We start from the raw sequence: 20,068 nt of genomic DNA on the forward strand, positions 1-20,068 counted from the left end.
TGTTCCTCCACCTGCCTTGAGTGTGATCAATCTGGATGTTTGTAAGATGAGTTCAGACCAGATGCAGACTCTGATTCAGCAACTTTCTGCTCACATGACTCTTCCATCAAATCAGGCTCCTATCAAGGTTTCTTCCATTTCTGAACATGGTGTTATGGCTGTTGAATCATCTGCTGGTAATATTCCTTTTTCTTCTTCTTCACTTTGTTATGAACATGACCGCCTTACTTTTCAACATCAATGTCTATCATCTCTTTATTCAAATCTTCCACATGGTTCTTGGATTATAGACACTGGTGCCACAACGCATGTTTGTTCTGATCTTGCATTGTTCAGTGAAACTATACTTGTATCTGGTGCGACAGTCTCTTTACCGGATGCAACTAGAGTTGATATTGCACACACTGGCACAATTCATCTCTCGCATTCACTCATCTTACGTGATGTTTTACATGTTCCTTCTTTCAAATTTAATTTGATATCTGTTAGTAGTTTGTTGAGATCTAGCAATTGTTCTGCACATTTCTTTCCTGACTCATGTTTTATTCAGGAGTTTATTCAGGGCTTGATGATTGGTAGAGGCATCTTATTACATAATCTCTACATATTGCAACTTGATTCCACTGCATCTCATGCTGAGCTCTTCCATCACGCATCCTTCCACTCCGTCTCATTTCTTTGGATCCTTGGTGGTTGATGGTGATCTCTGGCATGCTCGCCTCGGACATCCATCTGCTGACAAGTTACAGCATATTCCTGGTACTGTCTCAAAGTCTACGAAGTCTTCATCTCCTTGTCATGTGTGTCATTTAGCTAAACAAAAACGTTTGTCCTATGAGTCTCATAACAAATTGTCAGCTTTACCATTTGATTTACTACACTTAGATGTTTGGGGACCTTTCTCAACAGAATCAGTAGATGGATATAGATATTTTCTCAGTATAAATGATGATTGTACTAGGGATACTTGGTTATACATGATGAGAAATAAAAGTGAAGTTTCTACACATTTTCAAGATTTTATACGTCTGATTTATACTCAATATAATTCAAAGGTTAAAATCATACGAACTGATAATGCCCCTGAATTAGTATTTACAGATATTATTAAGACAAATGGAATATTGCATCAGTTCTCTTGTGCTTACACACCTCAACAAAACTCTATAGTTGAGAGGAAACATCAACATCTCCTAAATTTGGCTAGAGCTTTACTTTTTCAGTCCAATGTCCCACTTGCATATTGGAGTGATTGTGTATTAACTGCAGTTTTCCTCATCAATAGAACTCCATCTGTTTTACTTCATAATGCCACACCGTATGAGTTACTTACTAAACGAAAACCAGAATATAATGTTCTTAGATCTTTTGGCTGTTTGTGTTATGTTTCCACTTTGTTAAAAGATCGTCATAAGTTCAGTCCTCGTTCTGATAAGTGTGTCTTCTTAGGGTATGCGTCTGGTTACAAGGGCTATAAAGTGTTGCATTTGGACACAAACATCATCTCCATATCTCGTAATGTCATTTTTCATGAAAACATTTTTCCTTTTCATGATATCTCTGCATCTTTTCCTTCTGAGTTTTTTAGTTCCAAGATTTTACCTGTTTCGATTCCTTTACCTGCTGATGTGATGCATTCATTACCGACCCCTCTTGCATCACCGTCACATGCATCATCTGACCATGTGCATACACCCTCTAGTGCTATTCCTCCTGCCACAGAGAGTGTTACAGCAGATACTGGTGTCGTTCCTCTAAACAATGCTAGACCACGACGCACAGCTAAGGTACCGAGCTATTTATCTGATTATCACTGTGCTCTTTCTCGTCTTTCATCACATATTTCTTTTCCAGAAACACATAAAACTCCATATCCACTTTCTTCAGTTCTTTCTTATGAACATTTCAAATCTCCCTATCAGTCAATTGTTCTTTCTTTTTCTCTCGACACTGAGCCAACATCTTTTCAACAAGCCATCAAATGTAAGAAATGGACGAAGGCTATGGATGTGGAGCTCGATAACATGGAGGATAGTGGGACGCTTGAGGTTGTTTCTCTACCCCCTGGTAAAAATGTGGTTGGTTGTAAATGGGTTTATACAATCAAATACAATGCTGATGGTAATGTTGAGCGATATAAAGCTCGATTGGTAGCCAAGGGTTTTACTCAACAGGAGGGCGTAGACTTCTTTGAAACTTTTTCACCAGTTGCTAAGATGGGTAGTGTGAAGTTTCTTCTTGGTTTAGCAGCGAAGCTAGGATGGAGTCTTTGCCAAATGGATGTCACTAGTGCCTTCTTGCACAGTGAACTCGATGAAGAAATATACATGAGCCTTCCACTTGGATATACTCTGGCTTCTGGTGTCTTACCTCCGAACCCTGTCTGCCGCTTGAAGAAATCCATATATGGCTTGAAACAGGCTTCTCGCCAGTGGTATAAGTGTTTCTCTAATGTTCTTTTGAACAATGGATTCACTCAGGTTCCTTCTGAGAACACTTTATTTGTCAAAATGACTGGTTCATCTTTCATTGCACTTTTGGTGTATGTTGATGACATCATGATTGCGAGTAATAGTGATGCAGAGGTTCTTTCTATCAAAGCGATCCTTGCGAAAGCTTTCAAGATCAAGGATCTAGGACCGGCAAGGTTCTTTTTGGGGCTTGAGATAGCTCGCAACTCTTCTGGTATCTCTGTTAGTCAGCGCAAGTACTGCTTAAATCTCTTGAGTGATACAGGTTATTTAGGCTGCAAGCCAAAGAATGTTCCAATGGATCCTTCAAAGGCGTTGTTCAAGGATACTGGTGTTCTTCTTTCTGCAGATGAGGCCAGTTCTTATCGAGCTTTGATTGGTCGACTGCTGTACTTGACTATCACTTGACCTGATATCACCTTCGCTGTCAACAAATTGAGCCAGTATCTATCTTGTCCTACTGATGCGCATCTCCACGCTGCTCAGCATGTTCTTAAGTATCTCAAGCGGAATCCAGGACAAGGTTTATTTTACTCTGCTCAGGATGATCTCCGTTTGACTGCTTTTTCTGATGCAGACTGGGGCACTTGTCTTGACAGTCGACGGTCAGTCACAGGCCTATGCACTTTTTTAGGTTCTTCTCTTATTACCTGGAGGTCTAAAAAGCAGAAGATCGTCAGTAGCAGCAGTACTGAATCGGAATACAGGGCAATGGCGTTAGCTTCTGATGAATTGGTTTGGTTAGCACAGCTTTTGCAGGCTTTTCGTATTCCACTAGCTGGACCACTGAAGCTCTACTGTGATAACAAATCGTCTACTCATATTGCCAACAACCCAGTTTTTCACGAGCGTATAAAGCATATGGAGATAGACTTGCACCATACACGAGATCGAGTACTCGCAGGAGCTCAGCAAGTCTACCATGTCTCTACAGGAAATCAACTTGCAGATATTCTAACCAAACCTCTGCAGGCTGGTCCCTTTCACTCTCTTCTTGACAGGATGTCAGTTTCAAGTCTTTTCCTTCCATCCACAGATTCCAGTTCAAAGACTCGAGGAGGGGGTGTTAACACTATAATCTTATATTGTATAGTTTATATATGATTAGCATAGTGTTGGTGTATTAAGTCTCCTTTAGCTTAATACACTTAGTATATATATACTTGTATAGTTACTGATTACCAATTAATGAGAAATTAGGTTCTTCTTTCATCTCTCTCTCTAACTGTCAACACCATTGAGAGCTAGATTTATTTCTTTTTCTAATTAGCGTTTAATCTTATTTGTTAACTTCATCCTAATTTTTTGTTATTGAATTGGGTTTTTAGCTGTTACAAACTTGGAAAAGACTGGCTTGTGTAAGAGGTATCGGCTTCTGTGTCTAAGTTTTTAGACTGTTGGCTTGAACTTAATATGGCTTTGGGTTCATTTAGTTAAACTACTTTGCTAGAGAGTTTGTGTTGACGTATTCTTAACTAAGTTTTAAATCAAGATGAAAAGAAAAAGAAAACGACATTTCTAAAAAGCAAAGAATGAAGATGCAGTTGTTGATGTAGTCGATGCACTAGATCGGAGTACTACAAGAAGTAGGTCAACAAAGCACATATGACATGGAGCTGAAAGAAGGAAATCAGTTAAGGCGTTTAATATTCAAACCATAAAGCTTATGCAGACTACAAGCTTGGAAATGAGTGTAAAAGCTTGAAGAGTTTCCTTTTTAGTAGAAAAAACATGAAAAAGAATTTTCTATTTTATAAAAGAAAATGAAATTTGCAAAGAGATTAGACAATTCCTATTAGGACTAGAATAGGAATTTAAGTTTGTATGGGCATACCTATAAATAGAGTTAGCACTAGGCATGTCAATTAGGACTAAAATTCGTAGGCTGGCCCTGAAAAACACGGGGTTCAGACTTCAGACTTAAATTTAAATGTTAAAAAAAAATCGGGTTTTTTGAATTTAGCCTGTTTGGGCTATAGGGTTTTTTAGGCTTAGCTCGATTGGACACGGACCGAAAAGTCTTTAAACACATATATTTGTACTTTTTTATAAACATATTTGTTTGATTAAAATATTTGATTAATGATTGATCGTAAATAAAGTTTAAAATTATAACCCTAGTTTTCATATTAGAAAAGAGAGCAAGAGAAATTTAGATAAACCAAGTTTTGTTTTCCAAACCAAGTAGTTTCTTCTAATCTTCTCGATCAATCAGTCAGAAGCATGTCTGCCTTCTCCTTGAAGAAGCATTAGATCTGCTTGTTAATTTGCCTCTCTGATAACTGTCTCTAGATTATATATTTGACGTTTACCTTTGTTATTGATACGTCGATGAATTAAACGATCTGTCTTTCATGCCCAAATTAGCGGATCTTTTATAGTTAATTAAATCAATTTTATTCAAGTTTTTCTGTGATTGATTATGCTTTTTTTTCTGGTGTAGTGTCGAATATACACGTATTATGGGACGTCGAGGATTGCCCCATTCCGGATGGTCAAACGGCTGGTGATGTTATCCGTGACATAGAAACGGTCTTAGGCGAAAATGGTTTTGTGGGCTCTTTCAATATCACACCTTATATTGATTTGTTACAAATGCGTAATGACTTTGAAGGGATAATTGTCCGTCACCTCCCCGCAGGTGAATTCCTTTACACTCTTAAAACTCGCTAATTAAATTAATTCTCCTTAAACCTTTTTTTATATATATGTCTTCTGTCTTGTCTCTTACAGATGAGAGAGATAAAAGACTTGAACAGTATATGGTGGACATAATTCTCAGTGCTACGGTAAATAGTCGTCTCGTACCAGCAACTTTGGTACTACTCATCGGAGACATCTCAGAATGCCATGAATTGTTCAGGGTTTTTACTGCATTGCAATCTCGATTTAGATTCAAAGTTCTTTTAGCACAGCCTCCAGCCGGATCGGAACAGGTATCTTTAACTAAGAGTGGGCTTGTCCAAGCTCTATCAGCTGGACAAGGCCTTGTCATCAAGAATTCTGGTTTCCGGTACTAGTTTTTTGTTCAAAGAATTTTTCTAAATGCGTCTCACGACGTATATGTACTCTTCACTTTATCATGATTTGCGTGTGGATCTTGGTTACCTAGCTAAAGATGTCACAAAGCACATTATACATATTAGTATATTACATAGTATCTACAGTATCTCAAGTGAAGAATTTAACTAATTACTTAATTGCAACTCCATATGTCAATTGTCACGGGATCTACAAGAAGATAAACTCACGGGAACCAATTTGGTTCAACCAAACCCCGATGACGGCTGGAACCAGAGAGCCACGTAGATATATTACAGCTACTATACACATCCCATTGGCTTTACAACATTTTTTTTTCCTAACGTTTGTAAGATTTCTTGAATATATGAAACCAAATGTAATTACCAATATACATTTCCACGACGCTTAGAAAAAAAACTAAGAAATAATACAATTTCTTCACCATTCATGGGTACAATTGTTTTCCTCCTACGTAAGTTGCAAACACTGAAGCAGAGCCGTCTTTGGAGAACTCATCCCATGAACTTGTTGACAGTACAGCAAAATCCGCAAGCTTCCCAGGAGTTAAAGACCCTATGTGATGATCTAGAAACGCTGCTCGTGCAGCTGATATCGTGAGCCTACGATTATCAACATCAAGAATGCTTGAGAAAAATGCATTTAGTAAAGTAGAGAAAACGACTTTGAAATTGTTAGAGAAGAAGCTTTAATACGCAGCAAGCGCATCGGTAAAAGAGATGCATTCAGATGGAATCCAAGCGTGACTCCACTTGGGAGTTATTCGTTTCACCGCGGTTCTGATACTCTGCAACGGGTAAAGTTCCGCAGCCTGGAGGGAAAATCACAAAGTTGAGCCATGAAATTCCTAGTTCAAATATATTGTAAAAAAAACTTTGTATGAACCAAATGCCAAGAGTGCATTGCCATTTAAGAGAGATTGGAATAGATAAGAATCCCTTTGCGCTCTCTCAGAACCGAGCTTCTTAACAACAGAATAAGCATCATGAAGAATATGATCCGGCTGTTTAGGAGCATGCATTAGATACGTTAGATCAAGAAAGTGAGTTTTTAAGCCCAAAATGCTCAATGCCGGGAAGTAACTTACCTGAACTGAAGCTACAATGTGAAGTTGACCAAACCGGTTGGCTGATCCTGGTGTCAAATGTTGGGCATGCTCAATCTGTAACCAGGAAGTCAGAGATATTAACTACATACAGAAGAAGCAAATAGCTGGCTCAGAGGAATAGGTTTTTAAATAGCAAACTTCACCCTAAATCTTCTATCTCGGTCTCCATTAGTTGCAGCAACGAATTCGTACATGTCAAGGACCATGTCATTTGCTTTGTCGCCTATTGCATGGATAGCAACCTTGATCACAGCAGAACAAGATCTATATAAGCAAAACTAAAAATAGGACGATATGATGATCAAACATTTGGACAGAAGTAAGCAAGGAAACACCTGAAGCCCTGCTTTGTCAGCTGCCATTGTGAAGTTAGAAAGTTTCTCAGGATCCATCACTAATAACCCATAATCCCCAGGTGCATCAATATATTCCTGCATGCATACAGATAAGACGTGGGACTTTTTAGTGCCGTGAAGGATAAAATAACATATAACGAATTGCTATAGTAGATGGATTAGAAAAGACAAAGGAGTATGGTATTCTTCACCTCGTAAAAAAGTGCACTCTTAGAACCTAGAGAGCCATCAATAAATGCTTTGACGCCACCTAGATACAGCCATTCACTCAGTACAGATCCCATCTGAAGCTTAAGATCCTAAAAGCCATCATAGCACATATGATATAAAGCATCAGACATTGAAAGAGAAATTGAAAAATGAGAAATCTATGTAAATTGCAAAACATGAAGTTGAAGAATGCTATAAAATATGCTTTAAGTTCCTCATGCTAAAGAAGCACAAAACTGCTTGTACAAAATACTATCTGTTCTTATTTATCAGAAAACAAGAGTTGCTTCTGAAGAAAGCATACCACTAAACGTGACCATGTCGTTATCGGGAAAAACAAGCAAGCCCGTATCATCATCTTCTTCGAGGAATCAGCCCATAGATAGACATCTGTACCATAAAAAACAAAAAAAAGAGTATATATGGAACTCAAATGAGTTAGTACTAAAACCCTTTAATTCTATTATATGGCTGTCAGGTTAACAAAACGATTTATTGTACCTCGAAAGTCTTTCCAGGAGAGCTCATCCGTAGTGCCAGGAAGGTATCTTCCAAGATCAATAACGGTTGTTATGCCTCTAGTCAAAGCATATTTGCTAGCTCTAAGAAGTGCTTCCCTACGTTCATCTACCGTGATTTCTTTAACCCAGGGAGTGATAAGCTCCATAGCAGCATCTATCAAAAGACCTGTCGGCTCTGCATTGATTCAATAATAAAAGCAAGTACCAGCTCATGATAAGTATACACTCACAAAATATAAAGTTCCTCTGCAATTCACATATTAGATGTATATATACATTAACTTAAAAAAAGCATTACCGCCACTAGGCATCCTCATTATGGTTCCACCAACTGGATCTTCCGTTAAACTTGTAACACCAGCCATCCTAAGCGCAAGGGAATTTGCCAATGCCATATGAATATCCAACCTAATCAACCAAACCTATAAATAAAGAGAAAAAAATTATATTAAGTAAGACGATAATTGTTGACTATTGACAAGCACAAAGAAGTCAGGAGACTTCATACAGGATTATGAGGGGAAATTTCATCAATCCATGATGCAGAGGGCATTTCTCCCCCCCAAACATCATTGTTCCATCCACCACCTAGAATCCATGAGCCTTCCTTTGCATCTGAAATTTGTTGTTCATCACATAAATGCAGCATAATGAATATAAATACTCACTCTCCCACTACTATAAGAATGTTCACTGTACACTGTACACAAATAACTAAAAACATACACTAATAAAGGAATGAAAGTGTAACCACAATATGATTGTTCGACTTCAAGATAATGAAATATTGATTACTCTGCACCGCGTCCTTCACCAGTTTACAAAACTCATCTTTATGACTCACTCCGCCAAGTTCAACTTGGGCCATCTATGCTCAAGAGAGTAAAGGTTAACTTGACAATATACATATGAGTTTAAAAATAAAGAACACATAAATAAGTTTGCATGCATAATCACCTGTAATCCCCCAGAAATGAAATGAACATGTGAATCAATAAGTCCAGGCAGTACAACTTTCCCTTCCAAATTCACCTCAATAGTTCCATCTCCTATCAAACCCTGTCTTCATCGAAAAAATTGTAATTTACATGAGAACGAGAAAAAGTTATCAAACACTCAATTTCATTCATGCTAATGAAGTAAGTATAAAAGCAGCAGACAAAGACAAAGTCATCAAGCCACTTGAACATTAATACAGAGCAAGTCAGCAACAACCACATTGAACACTGAAAGAAGTGTGAAGGACCTTGAGAGTTGAAAAGCTTCCGACTTTGAGAATCCTGCCATTACAAATCGCCATGGAATCAGCAAATGGCAAAGAGCTATCGCTGGTGAATATTGTTCCATTTCTCACCAACAAATCCGCCACCGGTGGTGTAAGAAGAGACTTGAGAGCTGACCAATCAGCCAACATAAAATGGAATCAGTCGAAACAAAAAAAAAAGGGGAGCTAGCTAGCAATGGAAAGGCGTCATCCTGTCATTACATAAGTCAGTGAGCAGAGGAAGATACGCGACGGAGATAAGGAGGAAGATGACAGCCGAAACGACAACGAAGAGGTTCATAGCTGCCGGAGAAATTTAAAACAACAACAACCAAGGACAAACTTAATATTACGTTCCACTTGTAATGCTCAACTTCGTAAGCTCTTTTTGTTCAACTTGAAGGCGAGTTAGGTTATATATACAAATTTAATTTCATAGTGGTCGGAGTAAGTTTAAAAACAGATACAGCAAGTTAGTTAACAACAGCCACGGATTAAATTTAATGCCACGTTCCATTTGAAACCATAATTTTAAATTATGCGAATCCCTTTGATATCAACTTCATTAACCTCTATATGCATTAACTTGGCTCAACTTGCATATATACAAATTTAATGTCACGTTCTACTTGAAATCAAAATTTTAAATTATGCGAATCCCTTTGATGAGGGGATCTCTAACCATCTCTATATTTGTCTTTATCTTCTATTTTTAGAGTAAAATATACTCCAACTAATCTTCTATATCCACCTCTATTATAGAGTTGCTCTGTTTTAGAGACAAAAATAGAAAAATATTAAAGATGATATTAGCTCTATATGCAATGATATAGTACAGCTACACAACTCATTGGCTTTTATTCCCGCGTCCATGTCTCTCGTGCGTGGAGTGGACTACTCATCACCAACAACACTTTCTTTAATATTTCTAAAGCTTTTAAGATTTCTTGTTTCTTGAATATATGAAGCCAAATGTCATTATCATATCAAATATACATTTCCATGAGGCCTAGAAAAAAAAATTGAGAAATAATACAATTCTTAGTTTCTAAGATTTAGAGATTTCATCATTCATGGATACAATTGCTTTCCTTCTACATAAGTTGCAAACACTGAAGCAGAGCCGTCTTTCGAGAACTCATCCCACGAACTTGTTGACAAAACAGCAAAATCCGCAAGCTTCCCAGGAGTTAAAGACCCTATGTGATGATCCAGAAACGCTGCTCGTGCAGCTGATATCGTGACCCTGCGATTATCAATATCAAGAATGCTTGAGAAAAATGCATTTAGTAAAGTAGAATAAAAAGACTTTGAAATTGTTTAGAGAAGAAGCTTTAATACGCAGCAAGCGCATCGGTAAAAGAGATGCATTCAGATGGAATCCAAGCGTGACTCCACTTGGGAGTTATTCGTTTCACCGCGGTTCTAATACTGTTCAACGGGTTAATGTCTACTACCTGGCGGGAAAATCACAAAGTTAAACTTGAATACGTAAAATGTTTAATACGTAATTTCAATTTTTTGGAAACAAGATTTCCCATCCTAATAAAATTTCCAAAACAATAGGAACCACTCCCTTTGACATTAAATATTAAGTTTATAATAAATTTAATTAATATTTAATTTTCAATTTTACAAAACAATATTTTCTCCATAGAAACATTTTCTAAACAAATTATATACACACATCTTGGCCATTTTAATAACCAAAGGTTATTAAAAGAAAAACAATGTGAAATTCATGTCAATCCCAACAAATAACTGTTAACAACTTTTATTTGCATTTCACAACAACTTTTAGATTTTTTATAAGTCTGGCTATAAGAGAAAAACTGGATTTGCGGTTAATAGATGTTGTAACTGCATACTTATATGGTCCACTGGATAATGAAATATATATGAGATTACCAGATGATATTGAGCTCAAAGATAAGAGTGGTTCTTGAGAACAATACTGCATAAGGCTAAACAAATCCCTTTATGGACTGAAATAAAGTGGGCGAATGTGGTACAATAGGTTAAGTGAGTACCTAGCCAAAGAAGGCTATAAGAATGATCCCATCAGTCCATGTATTTTTATAAAGAAGTTTGCAAACAAAGGGTTTGTAATCATAGCAGTATATGTGGATGATTTGAATATCCTAGGAACCTCTGGGAAAATCGCCCAAAGAATTGAATATCTCAAGAAAGAGTTTGAAATGAAAGACCTAGGACAAACTAAGTTTTGTTTGGGATTGCAGCTTGAGTATATAGATAATGGAATCCTTGTGCATCAAATGGCATATACTGAAAAGGTACTCAAGAGATTTAATATGGACCAGGCTGACTCATTGACTAGCCCAATGGTTGTAAGGAGCCTTGATTTGGATAAAGATCCATTCGGTCCAAAGAAGGACGAGGAAGAAGTTTTCGGTCCGGAAGTGTCATACCTCAGTGCTATAGGACCGTTAATGTTCTTGGCTAGCCACACTAGACCAGACATTTGTTTTGCTGTGAACCTCCTAACAAGGTTTAGTTCTTGTCCAACCCAAAGGCACTGGAACGGTATCAAACATATATTGCGTTACCTACAAGGAACGACAGATTTGAGTTTATTTTATACTAACTATAACAAAGAAGGTTTAGTTGGTTTTGCTGATGCAGTTTATCTATCGGATCCACATAATGCAAGGTCTCAGACCGGCTATGTGTTTACGCACGGTGGTACAGCAATCTCATGGCGTTCTATGAAGTAGACCATTGCAGCCACTTCATCTAATCATGCGGAGATTTTGGCAATGCATGAAGCCAGCCGTGAGTGTGTTTGGTTGAGGTCGATGACTCAACACATCAGGTCAGATTGTGGTATGAATGATAATAAGAAGCCAACTGTACTATATGAGGACAATACCGCCTGTATCGCACAGCTCAAGGAAGGTTACATCAAGAGAGATCGGACAAAGCACATTTTACCTAAGTTCTTCTTCACACATGAACTACAAAAGGCCGGAGAAGTTCAAGTGGTACAAGTTCAATCCTGCGACAACTCCCCTATATTATGTACAAAAGGCCGGAGAAGTTCAAGTGGTACAAGTTCAAAACAAATAAAAAATTCGTTGACCAAGCAAAGATTGAGGTGATGACAAGTTTAGTTTGCAACCACCAAACTCGGTAACTTATTCACCAAGGCGCTTCCAACTGCTACTTTCAAGAAATTAGTTTTTCTCCTTGGACTACACCGTCTCAAGGATCTTGACGGATGCACTCATCAGGGGGAGTAAATGCGTGTTGCACTCTTTTTCCCTTAACCATGGTTTTTCCCATTGGGTTTTCCTGGTAAGGTTTTTAATGAGGCACCATCTTACGCGCATTTACATATATTCAATTACAATGGACATCCAAGGGGGAGTGTTATGTATGATTTAGTGGATGTCCATTAAGGCCCATTAATAGTCCATTAGGTTATAACCTAATGCTTGTTCACCAAGTTGTATCCCCTATATATACTCTATTATGTCTAATGAAAATGAGACAAGCTTTCCCCTTGCTTTAACATAAACTTGAATAATCATTTTTAACAGTAAAGTAACATGATTAAAGAAAAAATCTGCAGTATGAACTCGATCAGTGCTCACATGGCTAAAATCGGTCGGGTCCTTTATATCCGCCGTTGTACAGTTATCAAGCATATCTCATGTTTATAGAAAAACGTCTGGTAATAACACCATTTTATTACTATACTAGAGTTATAACCCGCGCACGCGCGAGACTATAATTTTATATTTATATATGCAAACTGCTGAATATAATTATATTTAAGATTAAAAATATAAATCTATATCGATGTCAAATTAATTTATTTTATTAAGTGATATATAAGTTCTATATTTCTTTTAATACTTGTCACAATTATTTTTTTTCTTTATTTTCCAGTATACACTCGTCATCTATTGCATCTACTCTTTTTCACATTCTATTATCTCACTTATATTATATTGATTATAAAGACATATCATAACTATTTTTCATATTTTTTCATCTTCCAATATTTTATTTTATCGGTTGAGTGATCATTACTTACTAACATAGACGTAAAAAAAAAACTTAGAGAATATACACATTCTTTGTCGTGAAGTTTCTTTGACAGTGTTGTATTACACGTAAATTTTGCTTCCTAGTAATGAATCTCATAATTGGACTCATTTCTATCTATAAACATCACATTATAACATCAAAGAATACATTTTATCTTAATTGTTTGACAAAAGAAAAATTATTTTCAGGTATATTATTTTTTCTACTTTAAAATATGTATAGTCTACTATGTTTCTATATAATGTTCTTCTGTTTTGATTTTTCCTAAATCTACAAACTCATAAGATTATTATAACTTTTAAATATGTGTATTTATGCAAAAAAAAAATAGAATACTTTTGAAATAAAATTCTACAATCTACCACTACATTTGTAATTATTTTTTTATTACAAATGGATTTCTCGAATTTCTTCTTAGTATTTTTTCACTATTATTTTTGGTATTGGTGATGTTCAGAATAAGTTTTCTTTAATATGTTTTATTTCAAGTAACCTTATACATTTCTCTTAAATATATATATATATATATATATATTATTTTAATTTTTGAGCACTTGAGTAATATTTTCTCTTTTTTTGTTTGGAAATAACTTTGTTTAACAAATTTTACCATTTTGAAAACGATAAATAACATAGATCACTCAAGCTACTTTAATTATTTATACTATTTAGAATTTTAAATAATAACATGCACCAAATCTTTCTAGTTTCAGTCAGTAACATGAATTTATAATTTAACATCAACAAACATAGTCTCAAGTTTATATTACTAATTATATTATACTATAATTGAAAATAATAAACTGACTTTTTAAATCGATAACATGAATTTATAATTTAACACCAATAATTGAATAATCTCTTGATTTAAAAACCTTTAAATTTCTGTGTTTTTTTTAACTCTTATTTATTCTACCCTAATAGTTGAAACTATTGAAATTAATTGTTGTTCTATTAAATATATGATAACGCTTTATTTTTCTCCTATTTCTAGTCGTTTTACAAATATTTACACAATTATTATATGTTATGATAAAAATATCTAATTTTATATTTATGTAATCTTTATTTATATTTTATTTTGATATTTTTTTCATTTTGTTTTTGTTTAATATTTTAGTTTAAAATATAAATTTTATTTTTAGTAATTATAAAAATATTATAAAATAAGTGAATTAATTGATGCATTAATTTTAGATTTATGTTTCTTTAATGATGTGGATTAATTTGTTAAAATTAAAAATAAAAAGTGATGAGGTGGAGGAAGGAGAAGAGAGAAAAGCCAACTTTATATATATAAAAATTATTTTCAGGTATATTATTTTTTCTACTTTAAAATATGTATAGTCTACTATGTTTCTATATAATGTTCTTTTGTTTTGATTTTTCCTAAATCTACAAACTCATAAGATTATTATAACTTTTAAATATGTGTATTTATGCAAAAATATAATACTTTTTAAATTTCAATTAAAATTCTACAATCTACCACTACATTTGTAATTATTTTTTATTACAAATAAATTTCTCCAATTTCTTCTTAGTATTTTTTTCACTATTATTTTTGGTATTGGTGATGTTCAGAATAAGTTTTCTTTAATATGTTTTATTTCAAGTAACCTTATACATTTCTATTAAATATATATATATATATATATATATTATTTTAATTTTTGAGCACTTGAGTAATATTTTCTCTTTTTTTGTTTGGAAATAACTTTGTTTAACAAATTTTACCATTTTGAAAACGATAAATAACATAGATCACTCAAGCTACTTTAATTATTTATACTATTTAGAATTTTAAATAATAACATGAAAATAATAATATCCACCAAATCTTTCTAGTTTCAATCAGTAACATGAATTTATAATTTAACATCAACAAACATAGTCTCAAGTTTTATTACTAATTATATTATACTATAATTGAAAATAATAAACTGACTTTTTTAATCGATAACATGAATTTATAATTTAACACCAAGAATTGAATAATCTCTTGATTTAAAAACCTTTAAATTTCTGTGTTTTTTTTAACTCTTATTTTTTCTACCCTAATAGTTGTAACTGTTGAAAGTAATTGTTGTTCTATTAAATATATGATAACGCTTTATTTTTCTCCTATTTCTAGTCGTTTTACAAATATTTACACAATTACTATATGTTATGATAAAAATATCTAATTTGATATTTATGAAATCTTTATATTTTACTTTGATATTTTTTTCATTTTGTTTTTGTTTAATATTTTAGTTTTAAATGTAAATTTTATTTTTAGTAATTATAAAAATATTATAAAATAAGTGAATTAATTGATGCATTAATTTTAGATTTTATGTTTCTTTAATGATGTGGATTAATTTGTTAAAATTAAAAATTAAAAGTGATGAGGTGGAGGAAGGAAAAGAGAGAAAAGCCAACTTTATATATATAGATAGATATACGATTAGTATCTCCAATTGATACTATTGCTACATTTACTTTTTGTTCAAATAAACATCAACGATATTTGAACATAGATCTCAATTTGATTAATATAAACATCAATGATATTTGAACATAGATCTCAATGATATTAAAGCTCTCACAAGTGTGTAAAAAAGCAACAAAATCAAAATAAATGTGTAAAACACTACAAATTAGTGGTAATATAATTTTTGGGTTGTAAAAACTAATATATTTCCCGTTCAACTCTCGTTCAGTCCATGATGTTTTATTACAATCCAATGAAAGCCCAGACCAAGCCCAAAACAACACAAATCCAAGAGGGAAGAGATGGGCTGAATACTCTTTTATTTCCTTTTTGTTTTTTAATTGTAAAAGTAAATATAATTATAAAAAATGATTAGAGTCCAAGGGGCAAGAGGTGTAAAAAGTCTTCAAAATCCTTCGACCAAAGGGAAAAAGTGAAGGGATGTCTAGGGGTAAAACATGAACTCGAAACAGAGACAAAAGAAGATCGAGAAAGCCCTAATTAACACCACTATATTATATCATGTCTGGAATACAATAGAACCGTAAGGATGTCGACATTGATGAAATATTTGCATACAAGGTAGCACTTGAAATAAATGAGGATCATGAACCCACGTCTATATTAGAGTGCACTCAAAGTAAAGATTGGTTAAAATGGAAAGAAGCCATTGACGTGGAGTTGAATTCATTAAAAAAAAGGAATGTGTTTGGTCCGATCTTAAGGACACCATTCGATATAAAACCAGTTGGACATAAATGAGTCTTTGTAAGGAAGAGAAATGAGAATAATGAAATCGTGAGATATCTTCCATAGTTAACTTTACTTTCATCTTTATTTCAGGTTCAGCTTCCATAGTTTCTGTCAGCCTCAACATCTGTTTGCGGTGCATCCCTTTGTCGTAAATCCTCGTCACCTGGTCCCCGGTCATGTTTCTTACCATGGTAGACCCAGTTCTGACAATCGTCTCCTCCGACGTGGGAAGGATAAGGAAAGTAGTCTCTCCCTTGCCGTCGTCCTCCGACTCCTCGATTATCTCCACCACCTTGCTTTCTTCGTCGGTTTCAGACATCTCCACCACCCTGGTTTCTTCCCAGAAAGGACATTTGGCCTTTGAAGGTGAATATAATTTTTATTAGATCTGGTATTAGTTTTTTTTTAGTAGATCTGATCTGGTACCTCGAAAGATGCGATGATCCTAATCGATTTATGAACACCTCCTATCATCGTCAAGCTTGTTTTGCTGATGGAAAATTTTGTTTCACCGCCGATGACAGATGTTATCGTATCTCTCTCCACCGTCTTCTTCGTTCCTGTCGCTGACGACACTTTCATCACCACAGTTTCCGACCCTGGCGGAGTTGTTTCTGTACCTTCGTTCTTCCAGTGCCTCTCTTCTGCATCGCCGGCGGCGTTCTAGGATGCTCACGAGATTGACATTCTTAGTGACGTCCTCATTTTGAGATTTTAATTTGAATTTCAAATTTCAAAAAAGTTGGTGTAAAGAGAGAGAATAAAAAAAAAGTATCCAAGAGAGAACCCTAAAATGTATCCTCCCTTATTTAATAACATTAAAAAGTATCTTATTTATACTAATGCCCTCTCTATTTATCTTCTAAATTTTCATACTGACAGTTATTTTCGATAAATTTTCTAATATTTTGTACTAAAAACAAGCCCACTTCTTTATTGGTTACAGAGCCCACCAAGCCCACTTCTTTGTTGGTTAATCCATATTTCTTGATTTAGAAATTTTATTTTCTCCTTTATTTAAACTGTAATTATTATATTGCATTCTTTTTTCCTATACATAAACGAATACAGTAAACATAAAGTTTGTTAATAAATTACCGGATAATTGCCGTTCATACAAATTAATGAAAATGTAATCAAATTATGTGGAAAGAAAAAACTTTAATAAGAATATTATTCTTTGTTTTTCTCAATTTTAATCGTATTTATCATTTATTTTAATAATTAAGTTTATTATAACCATTGCATATAATATACTTTATATTTTTAGAAAGATAAGATATTCTGCTCAGAATCTAGCTAAGTTATCCCGCAGGCTCAGGCAGAGGTGGATTTGGAAACTGATCCTAGCCCTCCTATAGTTTCAGGGCCACCGGTTAGGGTGGCAGCTGCTACCCAACCCACGACTTTCTCGGGTTATTGCTACTTTTTAGATGGATCGTGGAAAACAGGTGACCGTTTTGCAGGAGCTGGATGGTGGTGTACCTCGTTCCAGTCCGCGTCACCGACTAGGGAGCCATGAATTTCCGACGAATACTTTCTCCATTACATGCTGAAGTTGAAGTTTTTATTTGGGCGATGCGCTGCATGATTGGACATGATTTCAGAAATGTGGCTTTCTTTACAGACTTGGTGAAGATGGTGTCTTCTCCTTCGGACTGGCCAGCTTTCTCGGCGTACCTTGACGACTTCAAGATTGATAGGAAGGAATTTTCAACTTTTTCTTTATCTTTAATTTCTAGAACTGCTAATGTAAGTGCGGATTCTTTGGCACACCAAGCGCATATCTCTTCACACCATGTTTTGTTTGTAAACAATTTCCCACCCATTTGACTCGTTTGAGCTGATCTTTTGTTGATAAAAAAAAAAAAAAAATCTAGCTACTCAAGTCGGCTCATATTGCATTGTAGTAATATTTTTTGTATTAAATGAAATTATTGATTAAATTTTTTGTTCTAAATACGGATAGGAATGGATAATGATGACAGCCAAGTTAACCCTCACCATCTCTGGACACAAATCGAACAAACAATAATCTGATGTCGGTTTGGTCTCGTTGAGATTGAAGAAGGATCTGATGATTCTTGTTTATCTGAATTCTGATGATGAAGAAGAAGCTCCAAAATATTATTGGTTCATAGATGAGATTAGCCTCCCACGAACCGTCGCGGATACTGATTTGGTTTTATGCCAAATGTTGTAAACTACATTGTATGCTAATTCGCTCATATCATGTGAGAGGCCACCACTAGGACTTTATTCAAATAGCCACAAGTAAACTAAACTGGTCTGTGACAATTGCAACCTAGCTACTTCGGTTTGTTAATGTTTTGGCTACATAAATCATGAAAAACAGAGAAAAAACAGAGAGTAGCTATTACGTCAGTCATGGTTTTGTTTCTTCTTCGGCACGTTTGGCCAAAGCCAAAGGTCTTCGTTCTATCTAATTGCAATCACCGGCTCCATATACATTTTGTATAACATTTTACACATTGTATCGAATATTGTCACCATTACTCGTTGCAAGAACAAACAGCACCTGCATGCAGCAAAGTGATGTGAAAACGTGTTGGTTAATGCATGAATACTGGTTTGAGTCTTCTGGCGATAACCAGATGGTATGTGTTTCTTTCTTGGGTTTCAAGCTGTTAAGATTCTGATGTTTGGAATTTTATATGAGTTTAGTTTTGGTTGGTGTCTGTAGCCTGTAGGTCGATCATGCTTCGTTGCTTTTAATGTCTTGATATAACACACTTATACACAATTTTTCTTTTTCTTCTCCTAAAAGCTTTTGCTTTCCTCTGAAAGCCTAAATATGTGTAGCTTTTGCTATGGACAGATATAAGAGATCCGTGTAGACCAGGTTCTTTTAAGTCTGATGTTGCAGAAGATTCATTTAGTTCATCTGCATCCTCAGCAAACAAATCATTGCGGAAACAAAACACCGATCACAGAGTAAAACATGCGAATAACTATCCATTAGCGTAATGCACACGAATCTAACACCGATAGAGAGTAAACCAAGCTAATGAAAAAAACCTTTTTTTTTAGGCTGACTGAGAATATTGTTGTCACCAGTACTCGTTGCATGAGAAGTGATGAAGTCGAACTATATCATCCCTTCCGAAAGCTTTTGATACACATTTTGTAAAAGAATGGAAATCTCTGCAAACTCTCAGATTCTTTGTGATCCGAAGTGTTGTTCCTGCCGGAGTTCTCATCAATCCATATGCAATAGCCAATTTTTCACTGTGAAATGTATCTGCAGATCCTAAACACCGGTCAGAGAGAGTAGGAGTAGTTTCGTTCGAGTCCTCTGGCTTGTAACCAGCTAGAATGGCACGGTGGATTACTTCCCTGATTTCTGAGTAAATATGTGCAGACTCCGGATGCATTTTGTCATTAACGACAAATTTGTGAACTTTATCACCAATCTCTAAACACAGAAGAGTGAGAAATCTCAGCGCAAACCTTTAGCTCTCCACAAATGTCCTAGCATCGGTCAATTCTTTTTTTTTTCCTCTTATTTTTGAATAACAAAGATAAAAACTTTAAATATATTTAGATGAACAAAGATAATATCAAATAAGTCTCGAAACATATCTAAATCTAATCTATTTCGAATCCAAATACATATTGTATATCTTTTCAAAATTTTGATTAAAATTCATTATGTATATATGGCCACCGTCTTATTACAATCCATATAAACAAAAGATACATGCATATATCATAAACCTACGTTGAAGCTCTTATAAATCATATTACGTACTTTGATACTTTGATATCTGAT

General features: G+C 34.8%; 1 protein-coding gene across 1 annotated transcript; it reads right to left on the reverse strand.

Moving 5' to 3' along the window:
- Positions 5,718-9,344, reverse strand: LOC104712233 (putative amidohydrolase YtcJ). Its single transcript, XM_010429085.2, has 15 exons — positions 9,195-9,344; positions 8,955-9,103; positions 8,666-8,767; positions 8,504-8,576; positions 8,217-8,323; positions 8,007-8,130; positions 7,689-7,883; positions 7,492-7,577; positions 7,169-7,276; positions 6,957-7,052; positions 6,765-6,863; positions 6,601-6,675; positions 6,388-6,516; positions 6,209-6,324; positions 5,718-6,115 (listed from the first exon to the last, which is right to left on the reverse strand). The coding sequence occupies exons 1-15, from the start codon at positions 9,271-9,273 to the stop codon at positions 5,941-5,943; spliced, it is 1,713 nt and encodes a 570-aa protein (XP_010427387.1). The 5' UTR covers positions 9,274-9,344; the 3' UTR covers positions 5,718-5,940.

Source organism: Camelina sativa, chromosome 9, assembly GCF_000633955.1.
Source record: "Camelina sativa cultivar DH55 chromosome 9, Cs, whole genome shotgun sequence".
Lineage (NCBI taxonomy): Eukaryota > Viridiplantae > Streptophyta > Magnoliopsida > Brassicales > Brassicaceae > Camelina > Camelina sativa.

Coding starts and splice junctions, on each gene's coding strand:
- LOC104712233 (XM_010429085.2), bottom strand. CDS start 9,273: ATGAACCTCTTCGTTGTCGTTTCGGCTGTCATCTTCCTCCTTATCTCC. Junction 8,768..8,954: donor GAAGCTTTTCAACTCTCAAG/GTCCTTCACACT, acceptor CGATGAAGACAG/GGTTTGATAGGAGATGGAAC. Junction 6,676..6,764: donor ACCGAGATAGAAGATTTAGG/GTGAAGTTTGCT, acceptor TCCTGGTTACAG/ATTGAGCATGCCCAACATTT.